The sequence below is a fragment of the Rhineura floridana genome, chromosome 1, assembly GCF_030035675.1.
Source record: "Rhineura floridana isolate rRhiFlo1 chromosome 1, rRhiFlo1.hap2, whole genome shotgun sequence".
In the NCBI taxonomy this organism is placed as follows: domain Eukaryota; kingdom Metazoa; phylum Chordata; class Lepidosauria; order Squamata; family Rhineuridae; genus Rhineura; species Rhineura floridana.
Window position 1 is genome coordinate 173,493,743 of NC_084480.1, and position 25,818 is coordinate 173,519,560.

Here is a 25,818-nt window from a genome sequence, read left to right on the forward strand (position 1 = left end):
CGTCCACTAGGAGAATTCTCAGAGTTACCGAGGAGGACTGGGGAGGATGTCCATTATCTCTGACTACAACGATAAGATTCTGCTTGAAGGCATCTCGACTGCTAACTGACCTCATGGTTTTCACTTCTCCATTCTGGGTCCCCACAGCGAACAGATCCGGTTCTGTGGCCTTCAGCAGCTGATAGGAAAGCCAAGAGTTCTGGCCGGAATCCCTGTCCACAGCCACCACCTTGGTGACCAGGTAGCCTGCCTCGGCCCCCCTGGGAACCAGGTCATTTGGTGGGGAAGTGCTGTTCTGAAGAGGGTAGAGGATGAAGGGGGCATTGTCATTTTCATCCACGATATGAACTCGGACAATCACCTCTGAGCTCAGTGGAGGGGAACCTGAATCCTGAGCTCTCACAGTCACATGGAAATCTTTTATTTCCTCATAATCCAGAGACCGAATGGCATACAGTTTCCCCGTCTCAGAGTTGATGGAGACGTAAGAGGATGTGGGGCCATCACTGACCTTCCCAGGCAAAAGAGAGTATGTCACTTTGGCATTCTGCTCTGTGTCCGCATCAACTGCATGTATCGAACCAATTAAGAGACCTGGAATATTGTTTTCTCTTAATTGCATTTCACAGAATGATGTTTCAAAAACTGGAGGGTTATCATTGACATCTGAGATGTGAACATGAACTATTCTTGTTGCAGTGAGTCTGGGAGAGCCCCGGTCAGTGGCTGTGATGGTGATATTATACTCAGAGGCTTGTTCTCTGTCCAGAGATTGTTGTGTCAGAAGCTGGTAGTAATTGTTCTCAGTGGGTTTTAGCTCAAAGGGCAGGCTTGTCCCAGTGGTGCAGGCAGTTCTGCCATTGTCTCCAGAGTCCTGGTCTGTGACACTTAAGAGGGCCACCACTGTGCCAGTTTGAGAATCTTCTGGTAAGCGACTGTTGATAGAGGTGATGGTCACCTCTGGGGCATTGTCATTCTCATCTTCAATTTCCACAATGACTTTGCAGTAAGCAACAAACCCTCCTCCATCCATAGCTCTGATGCTCATCTCATAATTATTGTTCTCTTCATAATCAATAATCCCTGCAATAGTAAGTTCACCATTCTGTTTATTTAACTTGAACACTCTCAGCATATTTCCTGACACTTGGCTGAAAGAATAAGTGATGTGAGCATTGGTGCCAATATCCCTATCACTGGCTTCAACTTTTGTGACCAGTGTATCCAATGGTCTGTTTTCCATTAGTTTCACTTTGTACACAGATTGGCCAAACTGAGGCACGTTGTCATTGGCATCCAGAACATCAATAATTATTTGTGCTGTGCCAGTTCTCTTTGGGGTCCCTCCATCAACAGCAGATAGAATAAGGGAAATCTGTGGGTTTACCTCACGATCTAATGATTTCTCCAACACCAATTCTATATATTTGCTACCATCACTATGATTTTGCACATCCAACCTAAAATGTTCATTAGCACTAAGTGTGTAGCTCTGGATAGCATTTTCTCCTATGTCTGGATCTTGAGCTCTCTCCAAAGGGAATTGGGTATTTGTTGGAATGAGCTCTGGTATTTCAAAAAGGATTTGATTTGTAGAGAATTTGGGGGAATTATCATTCACATCCTCTATTTGAACTTCGATTCTACATGGCTGCAATGGATTTTCCAGTACGATTTCCGAGAGTAGAATGCAACGGTCATTCTGACCACATAGAGCTTCTCGATCTATTTTATCCTTTAATGTCACATCTCCAGAATGAGGATCCAGCTGGAAATACTGCTTGGAGGATTTAGAAACCAGCTGGGCTCTCCGAGCAGAAAACTCTTTTGCATCCACTTTCAAATCTTTCAGCACATTAGCCACCAGAGACCCACTTTTCTTTTCTTCTGGTACTGAATAGCGGAAGGACTCACACTTTACTACATAGAGATACAGAAAAAAAGACAAAACTTGCCTGCTGTTGAGATGTATTTCCATTCTCCCAGCTTCTCCTCCTCTCAGTCAGAAACACACAGTGATTCTTTCTAAGACAGTTGCCCAAGTTGAGTGTCCAATGTAAGTTTGCAAAGCAAATTCTTTTTCCTATATTTACATTTGGAAATGGTTATAATGGCCTCTTCCACAATCTTAAGATTTGCTTGCAATGACGATCTGCTGCCTTTCTCCTTGGGATTCCTTCGTGTCATGATTACAGATGTCCCAGAAAGCAATCGCTGCTCCTTGACTATTTGTTCTGTGTTGTGTAATAGCACCATCTTGTGCTCAAGGCATGATATGGCTCCCATAAATATTTCAGTAAGCTTGCAATGTTTATAATATTTCATGTGTATTCTCACTGACCTATCAAGACTCACTGAGCCACTCATTGATTTTTGTCAGTCTTGTTGTTTTTTAAAACTGTTAGTATGTTTTTCCAAAAATGGGTAAACTGAAATGCCTTCATGACATGACTAGAAAAACCTTAAAATAGGAAATGTATACGTGTACATTTGTTAGGCAGCTGAAACTTCCTAATGTATTCCCCCAATATAGTTACGTATCTCATAACTGTTTATCTCATAAGCAAGAAAGGGGGAAAAATAGAATTCACCACTGCAACTGTGTACTCGTGTCTTCCTCCACCCCACCCCCCCAGAATGCAAGCTTTATATTTGAATGCAAATATTCAGCCTCTGTGAGGAAAGGCATATGGCTTGGAAAACTTTCGTTCATACACAGATTGTTAATATATCTAAGGAAGTGTGTGTGTGTAGTGTATACACACATACTTTGGAGAATAGAGGAAGACACTTTTTACTTTACCTTTTTCTGTTTTCATAATTTCTAAAGCAATAGCCCTGTTAGTCTCTTCTAAGCAAAAACAACAAAGAGACTTGTAGCACCTTAAAGATTAGCAACTTTTTTATGGCATGAGCTTTAGTGGACTACAGTCTACTTCATCAGATGCTGAAGTGAATGCATATACAGAAGGAAAGCACATTTTCACAATGTGATTCATATAGATGGGGCCTCCAACAAATGCTGTGTAAGTTAGTAAATCAGTTTAGTGCCCCCCACATATTCTCAGTTCTCTACCTTTTACCCATCTGTCTTTTTTATGGCTCCTACTTCCACAATCCCTTCTGTGTCTCCCATTCTTTTGTTACAGGTTTGCAGGGGTTAGTATGGATGGTATCTGTGGGGTCCCCTCCAAGCCTGTGATTCTGTAGCTGTAAGGATGACATTTATAGTGGAAGGAATCTGCTGAACTGGTCAAACTGCTCTCTTTGTTAAGCTAATGGCTCTGGCCAAGTCTACCAAGCACCCAACTTGCATGTTTAAAGACTTGGTCAAGAGCAGATGTATTGCCTTAGGAACAACTGGTCAGTTATGCTCTTCAGGAGGGTAGCCACCCCCCTCACCTGGCTAGGGCCAGAAGGTAGCTTTTGTGTTTTAATCTGAAAGAGGAAGAGGGGCTTGACTGTTTTCTGTGCTGAATCTCAAGGTATGGCTTTAGGGACTGCCCTACAAACCTAACAGAGAAGCAAGATCTGTTGGAGTGTTAATGCTTTTTATGTATTTTGTGAGTATTTTAGGATGTTTTTATTCTTGTTGTTATATCTGCTTTTATTTTTGTAGGTTGCTTTGAATTTCTTTTTGGAAGAAGTGGCTTTATTATTATTATTATTATTATTATTATTATTATTATTATTATTATGTGAACCCCTCCATCTTGTGCTCAGGTTGTATATATGTGTTAATAAAGCCATATATCATAAAGACACCACTGTCTCCAATCACCTTCATTCCAAGGAAATGGAACCCTGAGTAAGTGCTGGAACCTCTGGAAGTCTCTCACTGTTTGGAAACTGGGGTGCACACAACACCTCTCTGTCACTTGCCACCCACAACTGTTGTCATTTCTGCATCCATCATTTCTCTTTCTTCGTTCCCACCTCTTGATACCTTCTTCCAGATGCTTCTCCACCCATTAGTCTCTTCTCCCATTTGGTCATTTGCATCCCAGTCCATTTTCTAATATCATTGTCAATCCCTTCGTTTCTCCTGGTTTTTCTCACCTCCTGCTTGTGCAATGGCTTTTTGAAGTCTGCTGTGCAAGCCCTGGTGTGGCAACAGATCCAAGTGAGCCAGGCATGCAGTGTATGCATGTGCAATTTTATTGGTGGAGGGGAAGGTAATTTCCTTGAGTGCACAGAGACCTCCCTCTTCTTTGTGGATGGTGCTGTCTTGCAGACATTGTGATTGGCGCTCATCCTTGAACTTCAGAAAGTGGGAATAATGTACAATTCTTCATCACTGATGCTCAATAAATCTTTTAAAACATAACTAGAAAATATTGTGCTAGATGTAAGGGCAGGAAATTGTAATGATTAAATTCACCTCATGTTTTCCTACTACGAGCTGGCCAAGCTGCAGCTTGGGAACCACATGTGGCTTTTTGATAGTTCAGTTGCAACTTTTCAGCCAATGAAGGTGTTCATGCATTTTGCAGCTCCCAGCGTCTTCCCTGAGATGCTGACGGACTGGATAATCTCGGCCCTTTGCAGCCACCTCATAAGGGCAAAGGGAAGCACCTGACATGCAGAAGAAATAAGTAAGTGAAAAGACACGGGCAGCATGCAGGAGAGGAGGTGGAGGAGTCTGCCAAAGAAGCATGGAGGGGAAGGAGAGAGCAGCAGCTCCCTAAGAGGCATAGTCAGTTTGGAAAGAAGAGAATTACTGGCTGCTAAAGACTGCTAAGTAATATGAACATGGGGCAGAGGTGGGGAGTGAGAGAAAGAGAGAGAGTGCAGGTCCAGCCAAAAAGTAACAAATACAATGCATGTGGCAAAGAGAACAGAGAGGAGGCTATTGAGGCCTAGAAAAGGGTGAGAAATCAATCATTACTGCCCCCTTTTGGGGATCTCTGGCCACTTGCAGAAACTAGGCCCACGCTGTGGGGTCTTCACCCCCTTTATGTTCTACTTGCGCTCTTCCTCACCTAGGAAGAGGTATTGATATGCCCCTTTTCCTTTTCATGGGGCATTAGACCAGGAGAAGAGATTAACCCACCTCTTCCTCAGGCCTTTCTCCTTTACTCATACTCTGCAGGCTTCCCTTAGGGAGGTGTGAGGGGATTAACTTGCACCCTCCTAGGCCTTTTACCTTATCAACCAGACTTCAAAAGGCTTATAACCATCACGGACACCGACAAGACCTCAACCTCTAGCTGTGACATGGTATGTATACAGTTAATATTATTTAATATTATTAATGTACAACTGAAGATCCTCCGTGGCGCAGAGTGGTAAGTGGTGGTAATGCAGCCGAAGCTCTGCTCACTGCCGGAGTTCGATTCCAACAGAAGGAGGAAGTTGAATCTCCGGTAAAAGGGGTCTTCCATCCATCCGTGGTCGGTAAAATGAGTACCCAGCATATGCTTGGCAGTAAGGAAAGGCCAGGAAAGGAACTGGCAATCCCACCCCATATATACGGTCTGCCTAGTAAAACGTCGCAAGTCGTCACCCTAAGAGTCGGAAACGACTCGCACTATAAGTGCGGGGACACCTTTACCTTTTAATGTACAACTTAAGATACGTGTGCATAAAACTTGTGTCCATTAAGGTTTTGATTTGTGGATCGGAGAACCTTAAACTTTGCCCACACCTGTTCTAGTAGTTCGAACACAACAGAATATAAAGCAGTTTGATCCTTGGATATACTTAGGCTGCATTTAGACAGCAGTTTATTCCATTTTCCTGACATTTCTTCACATGATAATTTCCACATTTTATTTGCTCTTTAACAGGACATAAAAGCCACTTCAGGAAATCTAACAGAATGTAGTAGAAACTTAGCACTCATTTCCGTAATTAATTGCTTCTGAAAAAATCTGTTTGCAACCCCATTAACCTAGAAAATCTTGGGAGTAAAGGGACAAGATTTGGGGCAACATATTGGCATATTATTCTTTCCTGATGTTTTCATGGGAGAATCATGGGGGAACAGAAGTGCACGTGGCCAGAGAGAGTGGGAGAGTAGCCACATGATCAATGACATTCATTGTTGTGTCACACCACGCCCACTGTGTGAATGACATTTAGAATGACATGGTGGTTAATTGGTCAAAAAGCCACAGTTCCATAATGAAACAGGTACTGCAGTGTGAAAGGAATGTTAGAAACTGGGACAGAAGCACTACCATTATAATCCATAAAACTAACACAATAACCCTTGTGTCTGAACGTAACCTTAGAATTCTCCCGCTCTCCGTTTCCCTTCAAGCTTTTAGCAGCTATGAAAGATACTGGTAGACCTCACTATAAATACTTGTTTATATTAACATCATTTTAATAAAACCATACTTTTCCCTGAGCACTTCCTTACATTTTGCTGGGTCCCCGAAGTAACTTACAGAAGAATTATGTGTGAACGGTGTTGCAGAGTGTGAGTAAGCAGCTATCACTGAGTGAGCTTTGTGCATGGATCTTAAGTTAAACAGCCCACCTTGTCTGGAAGTTACTCACACAAAGACTTGAAGCTTCAGAATAAAAATGTTACTTTATTTAAGGAAATGCTTAAATACTTATACTTGGACAGGAAAGAGATTCTATCTATTTATCTCTAAGTTGGAGGTCTATGGCACTGATCGCAGTGCACGCCCTCATGTTTGAGAACGTGGGAGCAACTCTACTGGTTTTAAAAGATGAGTCAGCAGAGGTAAAGGATAGACATAATCTAAACATCTGGAGGTCCTAACGTCTATCTACCTCTTAACCCTTTCAGAACAAGTTGAGATGCTCCATGTTCTCCAACACCCCTTCTTAATGAGACTTGGTTCACTCTACAAGATTCATCTTGCCTCATAGTTCCTTGTGTCAGACTTTGCCCAATGCTTTAGTCAATGCATTAGCAATAATGTCTTCAGTTGGACAGTACTTCATCTCTAGAAGTCCCTTCTTTCACGTGTGTCTCAGGTAGTGGAACTTCACATCAACATGCTTCATGTGTGGACTCAGTCTTTCTGATTATGCAAGCTTGATGCAGGCTTGATTGTCCTCAAGTATCCTGATAGGTTCCGGTTCAGATATGCCAAAGTCTAGTAGAAGTGTGCATAGCCATATCACATGCATGCATGCTTCATCAGCTGATACATACTCCACCTCTGTGGATGATTGTGCCACTGTCTCTTGCTTTTGGCTCGCCCAGCAGATAACTGATTCTCCATAGTAGAGCAAGTATCCACTGGTTGACTTGTGATTCTTGGTATCTCCAGCCCAGTCAGCATCTGCATTTCCCAGGAGTGTGGGATTTAGGGTAGCTGATAGCCTTAGCTTTAGGTTTGCTGTGGCTTTCTTACCACTTTCTTGACTGCTTCCCAGTGCTTTGGGGTTGGTGAGCTGGTTCTCCTGCATAGGTATCCCACTTTTGCAGCCACATGTGGCCTAGTTACTGTACTTATATACTGTGTAGGAGTTTTCCTATAGTTTGCATGTAACTTTCATTGTCCAGCCACACTTCAGTGTTGGTGTCTGGTTTCATGTATCCTACTTCCATTGGTGTAGATGCTGCATGTGCGTCTGCTAGCCGTAACATCTCAAGTATGTTTCTTTTTAATTTAGTGTGAAGGAACTATCTTCATCCCTTTCCATTTGTATTCCATCCACTTTCTTGTTCAGATGATCTACTAGCTCTTGCTTGTCTTGACGGCTCTCATAAGCTAGTAGTAGATCATCTACGTAGGTCAGAATATAAGTCCATTTATTATTTCTGAATCTATTGAACAGGCATTTGTTTGCGTTGCCTTATTAAAAGTCTTCCTTCAGAAGCATTTGGTTCAGCTTCTCATTCCATGGTCCTGCTGTCTGTTTCAGCCCATAGATGCTCTTTTGTAGCTTGCACACTAATGCTTCCATTCTGGGTGCTTCAAGTCCTGGTGATTGTTGCATGCAGAGGTTTTGTTCTGTCACATGATGCAAAAATGCAGTTTTTACATCTGGGTGCTCTACTTGCATCTTCCTGTTGCTGCAACACCCAGAAGATTTTTGATGATGGTGTGCTTCACTACTGGGGCAAACATTTAATTGTAGTTCACTCTATATTTTTCTGAGCATCCTTTGGCAACCAATCTTGTCTTGTAATATTGGATGTTGCCTTCAGCATCAGTCTTCTTCTTGAAGATCCACTTGCATACAATTGCTTTTCTTCCTTGTGGTAATTTGATCAGTTTCCGAGTTGTGCTTGTGTAGAGCTTCCAGCTCTTCCCTAGCTGCTTCCTACCACTCGTCCCCTTTTGCTCTGGGTAGGCTTTCAACATCTTCCCATAGCTCTGGCTCTGGAATTTCACCAGCCATTGCAAGGTAGAAGAGTCCTTAGTGGAGGTACAGCTCTATTGGTGCACTTTGAGCATCTTGGTACAGGACTCTCTGCTGCCTCTTCTGGCAGTGCAGGTTCCTCTTCTTCTTGCTCAAGATTCCTCACTGTCCTCCTGTACTGGTATGTTGCTGCAGTCTATGATGCTGATTGGCATCTCTACTTTTTCTTTGCCATCAGGTTCTTGGGATGGCACCTCTTCTGATTGAAGTTTGGTTTCCCCTTCATCAGACAGCCCTTTCAATTTCAACTCTCTCTGTTCCAGGATTCAGGTCTCTGTATCCCTTCTGCTTTGTTGCATATCCAACAAAGAGTTCTTCTTTGGCTGTATTATCTAACTTGGATCTTTCTAATTTGGAACATGAGTATAAACTTTGGACCCAAATACTTTTAGATGAGCCAAGTTAGGTACATGACAATGCCATAGTTCAAATGGTGTCTTGTGGCCAATTGCTTTTGTTGGTAAACAATTCTACAGATAGGTGGCTGTGCACACGGCTTCTCCAATGCTTCTGGGGCATTCAATGTGACATTTCCATGAGTGCCCTAAATTTTCTGTCTGCAACCCCATTCTGTTCTGGGTTATGGGGTACAGTGGTCTGCTGATCTATCTCTTGGAACTTCTGGGTAGCTCTAGACATATATTCTCCATCATTATCTGAATGTTGTATCTGTGGCTTTCTCTGGAATTTGGTGGTTACCATAGCTACATACTCTTTGAGTTTCTGAAACATCTGCCCCTTCTCTTTCAGGATACAGATTACAGTGAATCTCGAATAGTCATTGATAAAGTTCAAAATAAATATTTTCCTCCCATGTGAAAGTACTGGCATTTCACAGACATCACTATGAATCAACTCTAGGGGGTGCTTCAGTTTCTTCTCACTTTGCTTTGGAAAACTGAGTGAGGTAGGCTTGGCTTTAACATAACATACACATCTTTTGTTTTGCAAGGTGCATCGTTTAGTCCTCTTTTTGGAGTATGTCAATTTTAGATGAATGACCATAATGTCAGTGGCAAAAATGCACACATTGCAAGTTACACAGGTTCTCCGCAACATTAGTCTTTGGAGTCCCTTCGTCCAATTCATACATCCCCTCCCCTTCTAATGGCTGGGCAAAGGACGACATTATCACAAGAAATGCTGCATGAATCATCCTCAAATATTACTGTGCATCGACTATTTGTAGTTTGGCTCACAGAGATAAGATTTGCAGACAGTCAAGGAACTAACAGAGAATGTTAAAGAAAAATCTATTTGGTGCCCCCTTCTGTCTCACAAAGTAATTTGAAATTCTCCAGATTAATAAACAATCCTTTATCTCTGAACATATGAGAATTTGCCCCACTATCCATGAAGATTTTAGAATTAGGTTTCTTCTTGAGAGCTTCTGACATGTGGCTTCCAATTATCACAAAGGAATTAAAAGTATTTATTTTCCTCCTTGCCCTTACAGCTCTTGGAGGATTTCCCATTCTTGTCCCTTTGATTGCATTCCTTTTCATATTTTTATACTGGTTTAGGGATCCACAGATATAGCAAACTCTAGTCTTTTTTTGGGATCTGTGCTTTGTTCACTAATTTTTCCTCTTCCTGCTCTTCGCTCAGCATGATTTAGGAATGAGGAAGTAGCTTCATAGCTTGACGTTCTTATCTCTCCTATTCTAAAATATTACTCTGTTGTACAGCTCACGATCAGAGATTTCTCCTGTTGCTGAAGAACAAGAATGAGAGGCTCCATATAATTTTTTTTGGGGGGGGGGTTCCAGGAAAAGAGCAATTTGCATTGGATCATTTAAAATCATCTCACATTCAGCCATTTGCTCTATCAGGTCAATTTGTGAATGAGTCACACTCTTTCAGTTTTAAATGAATTAGACTCCTGAATAAAGTTACTAAGTGAGCCTGCCCTGAAGGCATATGATTCTCCTGATGCTTTTCCCATATCTGTTTGGCAGATTCACATTTCTATACCAGGGAAATATGCAAATTACTCACAGAATATATGATCGAATCCTGAACAGTTTCATCCTTTTCCCGTCAAAGTGCTTTCTCCTGTTTCGATACTGCAGCACCCAGTGAGGTGTCTATAATGACTGTCATTACCTTCAGTTTCCGAAGATGTGCTCTCATTTGAAATTCCCACTGCTGGTAATTGTGTTTTGTTAGTTTTTTAATCTGAAATGCAGCTTCCACACTAGTCATTCTGTAAGCCTTTTGCTTGTAATTCTGCACTTACTTCCAAAGGTCTTTGCCAGCTTTCATGATCTACACTACAAAAGCTTCCTTAATTACTCAGTGTCCTGAGCCTATTAACCTGTTACAGAGTGCGAGTAAGCAGCGATCACTAAGTGAGCTTTATATGTGAATCTTAGTTAAGCAGCCCACCTTGTCTGGAAGTTACTCACAGAGAGACTTTAAGGTTCAAAATAAGAAAGCTACATTATTTAAGGAAATACATACTTGGACAGGAAAGAGATTCTATCTGTCTCCAGTTACTGTAAACTGGAGGTCTATGGCACTGATCCCAGTGCATGCCCTCATGCTTGAGGAGAAAGGAGCAAAGACTTGTCCTTTCTCCCAAGAGAACAAAGAGAAGAAAGAGAAAGGGAGAGACTGGATATTGTGGTCAGCAACCTTAGTTTATCATCTTTCAGACAGGAAAGGTGAGTCAGCAGAGGTAAAGGATAGAAATAGCCTAGGCATATGGAGATCCTAACGTCTATCTACCTCTTAACCCTTTCAGAACAAGTTAAGTTGCTCCCACATTCTCCAACAAAAGGAATGTACAGAAGCATGAAAGCTGGGCACACAAAGAACATAAGGAATGGGAATGAGTTGACCTTTTACTCCAGGTTTCCATTTATTTGCCTGGTATATTAATTGCCTAGGCTTTCATCCTGGTATAGTAGAGACTGGATAATCCAGTCCCTCCCTTTATAACACGCCTGGGTCGTGTGTAGTTGCTACAGAAGTTACGAGTTTTGCAATTTGAGATTGCATCTAGGAGATTTTGCCAACCTGGTGCCCTCAAATATTTTGGGTTGCAACTTCTGTCAGCCTCAGCCAACATGTCTGAGTTGGCTTGGCACTGATGGGAGTTGTTGTCCAAAACATCTGGAGGACATCCAGTTGGCGAAGGCTGAGCCAATGCTACTGTTTGATTCTCAAGGGGCAACTGTGGCCAGAAGCATCCCCCTCCCCATTTAGACACTGTCTGTTCTTGGGAAACAATGTTTTAGTCACCATCATACATAGATCTACAGAAGGTTTGGCATACTAACTACCTGTTGCCACCAATAGCTACCTGTCTTCTGGGTTCTCTGGCACATGCAGATGGCTCAGGAGACAGGAATGCTTTCATTTGTGTTGTAGTTTGGAGAATTAAGGACAAAGCAAGTGATCCTACTGAAACCGGCAAGACCAGACCCCTTTCTAGTGAATGCACAGGATCAAGGGTTCTTACTCTCTCCCTTTTGCCCTTTGCCCTTTGCCTATTCAGTGTCCTTATATGTCAGATGTTAACTCACCCAAGCTTGAGTGTTTCCAACAGCAGTTGTCTGAGTAAGTGGGCTTAAAGGTAAGCGATCCCACCCCAAGACTTTTGGGGGGTTGGGAGATATCAAGAAAATAAATGGGAGAGCCGAACATCCTTATAATTATTTATTCAAGTCTCACACACTACCACTATTAAGTGCAGTCTCGTCAGCCTTGGCCAACAGAATCAGGTATATTGCAGTAACAGCAGCTTGTATTTTGGAATGAATGGAGCCAGAGGGCAAAGGGACCAGTACTAGACTAAATTCTCCCAGTCATCAGATGTTTGTAGAGGTGTGTATCCTGGGCAAGCATAGTACAAGTAGACTTTATATCTATGCATTTTTTTACTCCCAGCTAGAGTACAGGTGTGACCTTGCAGAAAAAATACACAATACAGAATTTTTTAATCTTCAGAGCCTTTTTTTTTTAAAAAATAATCTTTTGTTTCTACTTCATGCTAGAACACAAGTGTGCTCTTGTAGAAATGTCAAAGATATACCAGAAGAACATTTTTCATATTGTGTTTTTTTAATCTGGGGAAGTGGGGCTTTAAATTCTTTGTTGTTGTTGTTATGTGCCTCCAAGTCGACTACAACTTATGGCGACCCTATGAATCAGTGACTCCAAGAGCATCTGTGTGAAGTAAGGGGGGGGGACTGAAAACTATTCAAAGGGATAATATATGCAGAGAGCAAAATGTAAGAGCACATGAGCAAAGTCAGTAATCAACATCCCAATTTTTTCTTTTCATGCTGGAAGTCAACCAGAACATAACCCAAGGCATAATGGAACTCTGGAATAATAACAGTGTGTGCATACACCTCTATATGTCTGGGTTGGAGCTGGCCCAATGGCATACAGCGGTGCCAGTGTCAGAGCTAGCAGCACGAGACCAGTTCCTCCTCCGTTTATAGAGTGAACTCTTAGAGGAGAAGATACGGAGTTGGTTGAAGTGATTATGAAAGCAATGACCTTTCATTTGCTTTTCCTATTTATCAGATGGATGTGCTATACCAGCTGTTGTTTTAGACAGAGAATTAAAAGGTTACACAGCCCATCACTCATAGAATAACAAGTTATGGGCTGTGTAACCTTTTGATGATGATGAAATAAATTTCATCATCATTATCATCATCATTTAATTTTTGTGTCGCCTATCTGGCCGAAGTCACTCTAGGCGACGTACACAATTAAATTCCAGTAAAATTACAATTTAAAATACAGAGCAAATACAATACAGCATCATAAAACAGTGTATAAACAACGGGCATTCAGTAATATTGATAAAGATTAGCCCACCCCGGAGGTCCCGAAAGCCTGTTCAAAAAGCCAAGTTTTTAATGCTCGGCGAAATGCATCCAGGGAGGGGGCATGTCGAAGATCGAACGGGAGGGAGTTCCAGAGAGTGGGGGCCGCCACTGAGAATGCCCTCTCCCTAGTTCCCACCAACCTAGCTGTTTTTGTTGGTGGTACTGAGAGAAGGCCCTGCATGGCTGATCTGGTCAGGCGGCTTAATTGGTGGTACTGGAGGTGTTCCTTCAGGTAAACTGGGCCGAGACCATATAGGGATTTAAAGGTTAATACCAACACCTTGAATTGGGCCCGGAAAACAACTGGAAGCCAGTGTAGATGAACTAACACCGGCGTAATGTGGTCACGGCGGCGGCTATTTGTGAGCAGACGAGCCGACGCATTTTGTACCAGCTGTAATTTCCGGACCATTTTCAAGGGTAACCCCATGTAGAGCGCATTGCAGTAGTCCAATCGAGAGGTGACCAGGGCATGTACTACCAGTGGGAGCTGATGAATAGGGAGGTAGGGTTGCAGCCTCTGGATAAGACGTAGTTGATACATATTCAAACCAGCAATGGGTCAAGAAATGCGTTAGGATGGGAGGACTAGATCAAACTGGTTTGTCATCATATTCTAAGAATGAAACAAAGACCACTAAGCTGGGCTGGGTGGGCAGGATTATGCAATAATAATTGCATTTTCAAATTAGGAGTCAAGCGCAGCCTAGAAATTTCATTTAGATTTTGCTGTCTTGTATTACTCAACTACTCTCCGTTCTTGATAAACTTTGTTTCAGATTACCTTACATCAACAGAAAAGATTGTGCAATTATCAGGTGGGGAATGGAAGTATGCTGGCCTACTTTGGGAAAGTGATTCTTTAGAGATAGCAATCCTTTATCTAATCCTTGTGCATCTTTGAAGGCTCTAGGTTTATTGCAGGCAGTGCTGTGGTTCCCTAGGGAACAGAAGAGAAATTGGCAGATCCATGATAGAAGCGTGCTTGTGACTTGAAGTGGCTTTGGTCAGAATCCTCTTGCCCAAATGAAACCAAATAGGCACTCACTGGGGATGGAAAGATCTGTCAGTTTTGCTTCTCTCAGTTTCTCATTATTCCAATTGTAAATTCAGTTTTCCACATTTCTGCAGCAATTTGCAATCTTTTTTTTAATCCTCATGAGAATTCTCCAGCATTGTAGTGCTAATTTATCCTAATAAATACATTTTTGTAGGCAGTTTTGACAAACGTCCACTTTTTTGCAAGCCATTTCTCATCATATAATGCATTTCTGCATGTTATATTCACTCATATATTCATTTTTATCTAAATTGTCTAATACATGCATTTTTGTAAACATTGGTTGATGAATTGCATTGCAAAATTCAAATAAGTGCAAATTTTGAAGGATGGCTGTGTTTCAGTTTTCATGTTGTTTCAGAAAGTGTGAATCTGATAAATTCAACTTGAAATATAAACTGAATTGAAATTCTCACCCATCCCTAGCTCTCACATATGCTGGTTACAGGAAAGATTCAGGTACCAAAGGATCTAGAGTGGAAAGACTAGGTTGGCTCCACAACATATCCAGCAAACATTCTGCTACAGAAAAAGTGTTGATTAGATATCTTCATTAGTATATCTGCATTTCTAAACAACTGTGCATATGTATATGGGAAGCTTTGCCCAATCAGTTTTCCTACATGCATATATTTGAGCTTTAAAGTTACAAGTATGTCATCTACACTGTAAGGGTTTACTGTAGAATATATATACAGCAACCATGATTAACACACAATGTTTTCAGACTGTTTTAAAGGGGAAAGATCCAAAGGTAGGGGCAGCCACGGGATGTGAGCAGGAAGGGTGGATAATGAAGTAAAGACTTGATGATGTAGTTGAAAGAATGCAAATGGTTAAGTGATGGGTAGAAGAAGAACTCTCATGGAAAGAGAATAGAAACAATGAACCAGCTATAAAAATGGTAGATGCTGATCAAAATATTCTCAGAGGTTTGAAATAAACACACAATTTCCAAAACCAGTTTGTATCTAGCCACTACATATTTTATCAAAAAAGATAATATGAGAAGAAATGGATAACAGATGCCCCCTATTATGAAGCAAAAAGCATCTCCAATGTCATGGCAACCTGGTTTAATTTTGCTGGTGCATAGAGTAATTAAAAAAACTGATCTTTCTCACCTGTTCCCTTGATTCTTTTTCCACCACCTGCTCAGGAATATCTTGGGAACCAGAAGGCATCCTGTGGTTCACAGGGATGTTTGGGTCCCCCACAGAAAAAACAGGAATGAGGGGCCTGAGAAATCTGAACTCACTGCTTAAGGACCCACCAGTTAAGCAAACATCATAGTGGTAACTCCTGGAAAGTGACCCACTCTGAGAATCGGTGCAGTTTTCTGGAATATCAGGCCTGGCAGGTGGGAAGTGAGGAGGTGCGGCAATAAAACTTCCCCTGGGATCCTTCTTGTAGATCTTGATGACAATAAATGAAACAATGCAAACTAGGAACACAAAGGAGACTGCAGCCAGGCAGATCACCAAAGACAAGGTCAAGGTCCCATCTTCTTCGTGTTCTTGGTTACTAACCTCCACAGCCTTCATGTAAGGATCTGAAAAGCCATCCACTGGAAGGACATTGAGCATTGCAGTGCTGGTCTGGGGAGGGAGCCCATTGTCTCGCACCACTATCATGAGTCTCTGCTTGCTTGTGTCTCGCTCATTCAGGGGCCTCCTGGTTCTCACTTCTCCATTCTGGGCTCCTATACTGAATAGGCCAGGGTCTGTGGCCTTCAGCAACTCATAGGAAAGCCAGGAGTTCTGACCAGAATCTCCATCCACAGCCACCACCTTGGTCACCAGGTAACCGGCCTCTGCTGACTTGGGGACCAGCTCATTGCAGGGCGATGTACTGTTCTGAAGGGGGTAGAGGAAGAAGGGGGCGTTATCGTTTTCATCTGTGACAACAAATTCGACAATAACTTCTGAACTCAAGGGAGGAGACCCGCCATCTGTAGCCCTCACTGTCACTTTGAAATCCATAATCTGCTCGTAATCCAGAGATCTGAGGGCATACAAATTTCCAGTTTTAGAGTTGACCGAGATGTAAGAGGCCACAGGACTATCAGCAATCTTCCCGGGCAAAAGTGAGTAGGTGAGTTTGGCATTCCGTTCCATGTCCAGATCAGCAGCATGGACTGAGCCAATTAGCAATCCAGGGATATTATTTTCCTGTATCGGCATTTCAAATGAAGACTTTTCAAATACTGGAGGGTTGTCATTGACATCCGAGATCTGAACATTAATAATTCTTGTTAAAGTGAGCCTGGGAGAGCCCCGATCAATGGCTGTGATGGTGATATTATATTTAGCAACTTTCTCTCTGTCCAGCGGAGCTTGGACCACAAGCTGGTAATAGTTATCCATAGTGGGTTTTAACACAAAGGGAAGATTTATGTCCACTGAGCACAAAGTTTTTCCGTTGTCTCCAGAGTCTCTGTCTGTGACACTAAAGAGGGCCACCACTGTGTCCAGGGGAGAATCTTCTTGTATGGTGTTGGTGCTGGATATGATTGACACTTCTGGGGCATTGTCATTCACATCCTCAACCTCTACCTGGACCTTGCAGTGCCCTGAAAGACCCCCTCCATCTGTTGCCCTGATATTTATGTCATAATTGATTTCTTCTTCATAATCAACATGCCCCCAAACTGTGACTTCCCCAGTGATTTCATTTATATGAAACAAATGGTATATTTTTTCAGGCACCCGGTGGAATGAGTAGGTAATCTGCGCATTTGAACCAGAATCCAAATCTGTGGCTTCCACTTTGGCGACCAGAGTGTCCTGTGGACTGTTTTCTTTTAACCTTACTTTATATTCAGACTGAGTAAACTGAGGGGAATTATCATTGATGTCCAAAACATTAATACTTATTCGAACTGCACCCATTCTCTGTGGGACCCCTCCATCCAAAGCCATGAGAGTCAATTCAAAATGTGGGTCTTTCTCCCTGTCTAGTGGTTTCTTTAGTACAAGATCCACATACTTGCTCCCACTCTCATTGTTTGTAACATCAAGCTGGAAATGCTCGTTGGAACTGAGGGTGTAGTTTTGGATGCTATTTTTCCCTAGGTCCTCATCTTGCGCAGATTCCAAGGGGAAATGCATATTTGTAGAAACTATTTCAGGAATGTCCAGTTCAAATTCATTTTTAGAGAATTTGGGAGTGTTGTCATTCACATCTACTATCTCAATTACAATACTGTAGAGCTCTAAGGGATTTTCCAGCACAATCTGGGAGAGAAGTAAGCAAGGTTCAGTCTGGCCACATAAAGCCTCTCGGTCTATTTTATCATTTATCAACAGATTCCCAGAGTGGGTATCAAGGCGGAAATACTGCTTAGTGCTTTTGGACACTAGCTGGGCTCTGCGAGCAGACAGCTCCCCTGTTCCCAGTTTCAAGTCCTTCAATACATTAGCCACCAAAGACCCACTTTTCTTTTCTTCAGGCACAGAATAGTGAATTGAAACACATAATGCTCCAGGAAGACAGAGGAAAAGAAAAAGATACAGACCTTGTTTCCTCCCGAAGTAGTCTCCCATGGTTTAAGACTGTCTCTGTTCAATTTTATGCCAAAATATGAAGTCTCTGACTTCTTTGCTGATGGAGAAATAAATATGGTGCTGCAATGTTGATGGCTTTGCTGCTCTGAATGTTATCTCCTCATCACAGACCAAAACTAGCTGTCTTCTTGTTTCAGACATCCATATGAGCTTCACAAAACAAAATCCTGAATTCCAATTGATGTGTTGGCCTATACTGCCACCGTGTGGCTGAATAATAAAAAGGCTAGAACAGCTACACGATAGTTCAACAGTGCAGGTTACGTGTAATCCCAAAGGTGATCTTAAACTCTAAACAGAGCACCATTTGCCCAGTCTGGCTGGTACAGAAACCCCCTTGATACTGTATATAGATGATGCTGTACTACCCTCACAATCTCAGATTAGACTAAAAAGACTAAAAAGACTCATGACTAAATTCTCAAGATACTGCATGGCAGACTGGTTCATGATCAACTATGATAAAACTAAAGTTATAATTTTTAAAAAGGAATGTAGGAAATATAAATGGGTCCTCGACAGACATGTAACAGAACAAGTTAATATCTTTAAATACCAGGGAGTTGCTTTTCAGTCCTGGTCATTTTAGATTCAAAAGGAGGCCAGGAGGTGTACAAAGTCAAAGTAGTTACCAAGGATATGTATGGAGTCTAGACTCGGATACTGGGGTTTAATAAATCCTTAGAGACAACACAAACCACTTTTTTTGAGAAACATATTTTGTGTACCATGATGTGTCCCCAATGTAATGATGATCAACTTGCTAGGTATTTAGCATCATTAAATATTCCTAGATACAAGAGAGCATTTTCAACGGCTACATTCAGTGCTTTGCTATCAGCTGTTATGGAAGGCCAATTTGCCAGGATCCCTTGGCTCTTGAGAGTTTGTCAATGCAAAAGTGGCTCAGTCAATATATTAGCCCATGGTCTCCCATACTGTAATTTTGATAAGGATATAAGATCCCAGTTTATCTCACTAGTACCTTCTCTACACTTGGGGAACTTAGATAAATCTATATTTCAATTTTAATAGCAGACTCCAAACCTAAAATTAGAAGGAATATAGCCAAGTGCCTTGATGTAGCAATAAAACCTAGGCCACAATTATTAAAAGGAAGATGAGTTCTGAGTCAAATTTATCTGTATTTTTAGCTATTTCTGATCATGGATTTTATAATATTAATGTGCATGGATTTTGTTATACCCTTAATTTAAAAGGAACAGTTTATTAGCATGAATCTTATTTTTGTTTGTTTTCTGCTGTGGTTGTCTTAATAAGCATACTGTTTTTGATGTTTAGGGTCTCTAGACTTAATAAACTGAAACTTGATTTAAAAAAAACCTCCCTAGGATTCTATGTTCCTCATGGGCAGAGCAATCCAACTTGGGTAGCCAATGGGGGGGGCAGCAGAAAATTCCACGCCATCCACTTGCCACTAAGAAGCCTCTGGCCCTTCTAAACACAGGCTTATTTATTTATTTATTTATTTTATTCAGCTTATATCCCGCCCGACTAGCAAACAGCTCTCTGGGCGGCAAACATAGAAACATATACAATAATAAAATTACAAGATCAATATAACAAATATAAAAGTACATCATCTAAAATACCAATTACAACATTTACATAAATAACTTAGATTAAAATGCCTCAGAGAAGAGAAAGGTTTTAACCTGGCGCCGAAAAGATAATAGTGTCGGCGCCAGGCGTACCTCCTCGGGGAGACTATTCCACAATTCGGGGGCCACCACTGAGAAGGCCCTAGATCTTGTTACTACCCTCCGGGCCTCCCTATGGGTCGGGACCCGGAGGAGGGCCTTCGTAGTAGACCGTAGTGTACGAGCCGGTTCATAACGGGAGAGGCGTTCCTGCAGGTATCGTGGTCCTGCGCCGTATAAGGCTTTATAGGTTAATACCAACACTTTGAATCTGGCCCGGTAGCATATTGGAAGCCAGTGCAGGCGAGCCAGAACAGGTGTTATATGCTCAGACCACTTAGTTCTTGTTAGCAGTCTGGCCGCCGTATTTTGCACTAGCTGTAGCTTCCGAACCGTCTTCAGAGGTAGCCCTACGTAGAGCACGTTGCAGTAGTCCAAACGTGAGGTTACCAGAGCATGAACCACTGATGTAAGGTCCTCCTTACTCAGATAGGGACGTAGCTGGCCTACCAACCGAAGTTGGTAAAACGCATTCCATGCCACCGAGGCTACATGGGCCTCGAGTGATAGGGAAGAGTCTAAAACGACTCCCAAACTACGAACCTGATCCTTTAGGGGGAGTGTAACCCCATCCAGGACAGGGTATGTATCCACCATCTGACCAGAGAAACCATCCACCAGCAGCATCTCAGTCTTATCCGGATTGAGTCTCAGTTTGTTAGTTCTCATCCAGTCCATTGTCGCGTCCAGACAACGGTTCAGCACATCGACCGCCTCACCTGAAGAAGATGAAAAGGAGAAGTAGAGCTGCGTGTCATCAGCGTACTGATGACAACGCACTCCAAAACTCCAGATGACTGCACCCAACAGCTTCATATAGATATTAAAGAGCATGGGAGACAAGACCGAACCCTGCGGGACCCCATATTGGAGAACCCACGGGGTCGAGCAATGTTCCCCAAGTATTATCTTCTGGAGACGGCCCGCCAAGTAGGAGCGGAACCACTGCCAAGCAGTGCCTCCAACACCCAACTCCGCAAGTCTCTCCAGAAGGATACCATGGTCGATGGTATCAAAAGCCGCTGAGAGATCAAGGAGAATCAACAGAGTTACACTCCCTCTGTCTCTCTCCCGATATAGGTCATCACACAGGGCGACCAAGGCCGTCTCAGTGCCAAAACCAGGTCTGAAACCCGACTGAAATGGATCTAGATAATCGGTTTCATCCAATAGCGCCTGGAGCTCATTGGGAGCTGTGTGTAGGAGCCAGAAGGGAAGAGCTAACTCCCACAAACAGACCTACCAGGGAGTTGGCGTTCCTTGTAGACCACCATTAGAATAATTTTATTGTGCTGGCCTTTTTTCCAGCAGAACTTTGAGCTGAATCAGGACCCTTGGGAGCGCTCCAAGGGGAACTTTGATGCTGCATAACTCCTCTCCCCCTATGCCCCGGTTTTTGGGGTACTACCAGCTTCCATTGACTCTCCATCTGCATCACAGCTCAGCCAGAATGGGGGCACTGGGAGCCCACCACATCCAACTCCTTCAACTCAAGTTGGATTGCTTGCTAAATGACTGCTCAGTGCCTGAGGGCTCATTCACACAGAGGTTTACTGTGAATCTGGCACTATTTGCAGCCCCATTTAATTTGCACGGATCACATGACTTTAGGCAATGTGAATACATTCAGCTGCTTTTACTTTTAAATCTGGATTAAATCTATCTGATAATAATCTGAAAATTGATTGAAAATCTCCGCTTCGGTGCCCTCCTGCCACTATAACAATTGCATTGCATTCCTTCCTAACAAAAAGAGGTTTTACTCTAAATATGTGTGGAGGAAATGAAACTGTTAGAAAAAAGTTTTTTTGTGTCAATTGCAACCCCCCACACTGTCTTCCGGCTTAGCATGAAATTGACCAAAACACCCCTCCCCATCTCCATTAGCAATACAGTAGGGCCCCGCTTTACAGCGCTTTGCTTTACAATACAGCAGTTGTGAATTGTAGAAAGGCCCCACTTTACAGCGCTTGTTCCGCTTTTATGGCGGTTTTTTGCTGCCGGGCGCCATTTTGGTCAATGTAAGTCAATGGGATCCACTTTACAGCGGTTTTCACTTTACAGCGGGGGTCCAGAACGTAACCCGCTGTATGAGCGGGGCCCTACTATATGGATATTGCAGAAGGAGTTAACATGTAAATTTGGGGGCTGGGCCACAAGGAAACAGCAATACCAGATGAACGTGAACGTGTGTGAATGCCAGATTAGAGGTAGGGAGGATGGACGTGTGTGAACCGTGGAAATCCATTGCGATGGAAAAACCTGAGTCTTTAATTCGGATTTCAGGTCCCATGTGAACCAGCCCTAATATACTTAGTAGGAAAGGCTTAGATTTACTGGTAATGGTAATGTAATTTACTGGTAACGTTGCCGCCCTGGGCTCCTGCTGGGAGGAAGGGCGGGATATAAATCAAATAATAAATAAATAAAAATGTCATCATAACAGATTGTTTTGTTACTAAGAAAGTGGATGGCAAATGCTGGAAAAAAATATGATACTATGGCCATAAAGATGAAAAACTGCTTCTTGTTGAAAGCCTCTCATTGCTAATCTGTTTCTGTTCAGGCCTGTTAGGCATGAGGCAGGGGAGAAATTCAGTTCTTGCATTTTAATGTGAACCTGCGTAATTCACATTTCCTGAGACTATGTATGAATTGAAGCACAGCCATCCTTTGAAATTCACATTTCTCCAAATTTTGCAGTGCAGTTCTCCAAACAAAAAAAGTCTGCAACAATGTGTATATCACAAAAAAAGTGCACAGTAATGCATGTGTATTACATACAAAATTGCATTATATTAGGCACAAATGCCTACAATAATGTGTATATTAAGAGAGATGCACATTAAAATGCTGATAAACTTTCATGAGAAATTTAAAAAAATAATTGCAAGCTGATGCGGAACTATGGTGATCAGAACTTGAGAATGGAAAAATGAGAAACTGAGAACAACCAACATTAACAGATTCAGCCATCCATAGTGAAGCAGGGCAATTGTTCAATCTTAATATTAATATTAATAATAATAATAATAATAATAATAATTTTATTTCTGAGTCGCCTATCTGGCCAAAAAATGGCCACTCTAGGTGACGTACAATCCATTAATAAAATACAATATAACAACAATTAAACACAATAATTAATAGGTTAAAACCAAGAACTATAATTAACAGCAGCAGCAAAACTAACTCGCCACAGAAATCCCATAGCCCTGCCTGAAGAGCCAGGTCTTTAAGGCCCGGCGGAAAACATTCAGGGAAGGGGCATGACGAACATCGAACAGGAGGGAGTTCCAGAGAGTGGGGGCTGCCACCGAAAATGCCCTCTCTCTAGTCCTCACACCTCACTTGGTGTGTATATGGGTTTCAGAGGAAGGTTGGAACTGGTGTGACAGAGGCGAATATAGAGACGCTGATGCTTTCCTAAAGAAGAAATATTTCAATATGCCGCTTCTAGGAAAGTACACATTCTTGGAGATTCTCCCCCAATAGCAATATTGTGCATTTCCCCAAATAGTTTATTCTCTCCCTCTCCCTCTCAATGTTTGGATAATACATCTTCAACCCATAATGACAAAAGTATGCCACTTCTCTTGGGAAGACAAGGAGAGTGAGATTCATAGTGGTATATAAACTCATCATGCAAGATATCACACAACACAATTCATGTGAAAGATCAATATGATGTTCCTTTGTGAGTGAACAAAAGCAAAGATATCAGAATTCAAACAAGCTCTGAAGCAGGGACAAAAAAATGGGGAGCATTTCGAGCAGTCTTTCTGATGTGTTGAGATGAATTACTTGAGGGTTAGGTTGTATTGATTTGGAGGGAGAAACATTAAACAAACGGCATTAGAAAGTGGCAAATACAGAAAGGATTCAAATAGAATTCTCACCTGGAAAATATGTTGATTTTCTTCGGCACTACCTGCGCCTCTTTCAGAATAATTTGAACTCCTTGGATTCACCTGAGTGTTAGGAGGCTCCACAGAGAAAACAGGAAATAGGGGCCTCAGAAACCTGAACTCGCTGCTCAGGGATCCGCCAGCTAAGCACACCTCATAGTTGTGACCCCGAGATAGTGAGCCGGTACCAGAATCCACACAGTTCTCCTGAGAATTAGGTCCCACAGGGAAATTAGGTGCAGAGTTATAATTCCCTATGAACTTTTTGTTTTTCTGAATCTTGACTGCAGTAAACACAGCTATGGAAATGAGAAAAATAGTTGAGATGGCAGCCAAACATATGATCAGATACATAGTCAGGCTGGGGTCTCCCTCCTCTACTGCTTCATCCTTAGGGAGATCCACACTTTTCATGTAAGGGTCAGAGAAGCCGTCCACTAGGAGAATTCTCAGAGTTACCGAGGAGGACTGGGGAGGATGTCCATTATCTCTGACTACCACGATAAGATTCTGCTTGAAGGCATCTCGACTGCTAACTGGCCTCATGGTTTTCACTTCTCCATTATGGGCCCCCACAGCGAACAGACCCGGTTCTGTGGCCTTCAGCAGCTGATAGGAAAGCCAAGAGTTCTGGCCGGAATCCCTGTCCACAGCCACCACCTTGGTGACCAGGTAGCCTGCCTCGGCCCCCCTGGGAACCAGGTCATTTGATGGGGAAGTGCTGTTCTGAAGAGGGTAGAGGATGAAGGGGGCATTGTCATTTTCATCCATGATGTGAACTCGGACAATCACCTCTGAGCTCAGTGGAGGGGAACCTGAATCCTGAGCTCTCACAGTCACATGGAAATCTTTTACTTCCTCATAATCCAGAGACCGAATGGCATACAGGTTCCCCGTCTCAGAGTTGATGGAGACGTAAGAGGATGTGGGGCCATCACTGACCTTTCCAGGCAAAAGAGAGTATGTCACTTTGGCATTCTGCTCTGTGTCCAGATCAACAGCATGGATCAAACCAATCAGGAGACCTGGAATATTGTTTTCTCTTAATTGCATTCCATAGAATGGTGTTTCAAAAACTGGAGAGTTGTCATTGACATCTGAAATTTGAACATAAACCATTATTGTGGAAGTGAGTCTGGGAGAGCCCCAGTCAGTGGCTGTGATGATGATATTATACTCGGAGGCTTGTTCTCTGTCCAGATGTTGTTGGGTCACAAGCTGGTAATAATCATTCTCAGTGGCTTTCAACACAAAGGGCAGGTTTGTCTCAGTGGTGCAGGCAGTTCTGCCGTTGTCTCCAGAGTCTGCGTCTGTGACACTGAAGAGGGCCACCACCGTGTCTGGGGGAGAGTCCTCGGGTAATGGAGTGGTGATGGATGTGATGGCCACCTCTGGGGCATTGTCATTCTCATCTTCAACCTCCACAATGACTTTGCAGTAAGCAGAAAGTCCTCCTCCATCTGTGGCTCTGACATTCATCTCGTAAATACTGTATTCTTCATAATCAATTGTTGCTGAAGTAGTCAGTTCTCCAGTGCGGCTGTTTAACTTAAATAAACTGAAGACATTTTCTTGCATTTGATTGAACGAGTAAGTGATCTGTGCATAGGAACCAATATCACGGTCACTGGCTTCAACTTTTGTGACCAGTGTATCCAATGGGCTGTTTTCCATCAGTTTCACTTTGTACACAGATTGGCCAAACTGAGGCACATTGTCATTGGCATCCAGAACATCAATGATTATTTGTGCTGTGCCAGTTCTTTTTGGGGTCCCTCCATCAACAGCGGATAGAATAAGGGAAATCTGTGGATTCACCTCACGGTCTAATGGTTTCTCCAATACAAGTTCTGCATATTTGCTACTATCACTATGACTTTGAACATCCAACCTAAAATGTTCATTAGAACTAAGTGTATAGCTCTGGACAGCATTTTCTCCTTTGTCTGAATCTTGAGCTCTCTCCAAAGGGAATCGGGTATATGTTGGAATGTGCTCAGATATTTCAAAAAGGATTTGATTTGTAGAAAATTTGGGGGAATTATCATTTACATCCTCTATTTGAACTTCGATTCTATGTAGCTGCAATGGATTTTCCAGCACAATTTCTGAGAGTAGAATGCAACGGTCATTCTGACCACACAGAGCCTCTCTATCTATTTTGTCTTTTAATATCACATCCCCAGAATGAGGATCCAGCTGGAAATACTGCTTGGAGGATTTAGAAACCAGCCGGGCTCTCCGAGCAGAAAGCTCTTTTGCATCCACTTTCAGATCTTTCAGCACATTAGCCACCAGAGACCCACTTTTCTTTTCTTCTGGTACTGAATAGCGAAAGGACTCACACATTACTACATA

At 42.4% G+C, this 25,818-nt stretch overlaps 2 protein-coding genes across 2 annotated transcripts in view; both read right to left on the reverse strand.

The window, feature by feature from the left end:
* The window catches only part of LOC133365089 (protocadherin beta-16-like), a 93,903-nt gene that overhangs the window by 49,004 nt on the left and 19,081 nt on the right, over positions 1-25,818 (reverse strand). The gene's annotated exons all lie outside the window — the stretch shown is intronic.
* LOC133375575 (protocadherin beta-16-like) lies at positions 15,342-17,959 on the reverse strand. Its single transcript, XM_061607324.1, has one exon. The coding sequence runs from the start codon at positions 17,808-17,810 to the stop codon at positions 15,342-15,344; it is 2,469 nt and encodes an 822-aa protein (XP_061463308.1). The 5' UTR covers positions 17,811-17,959.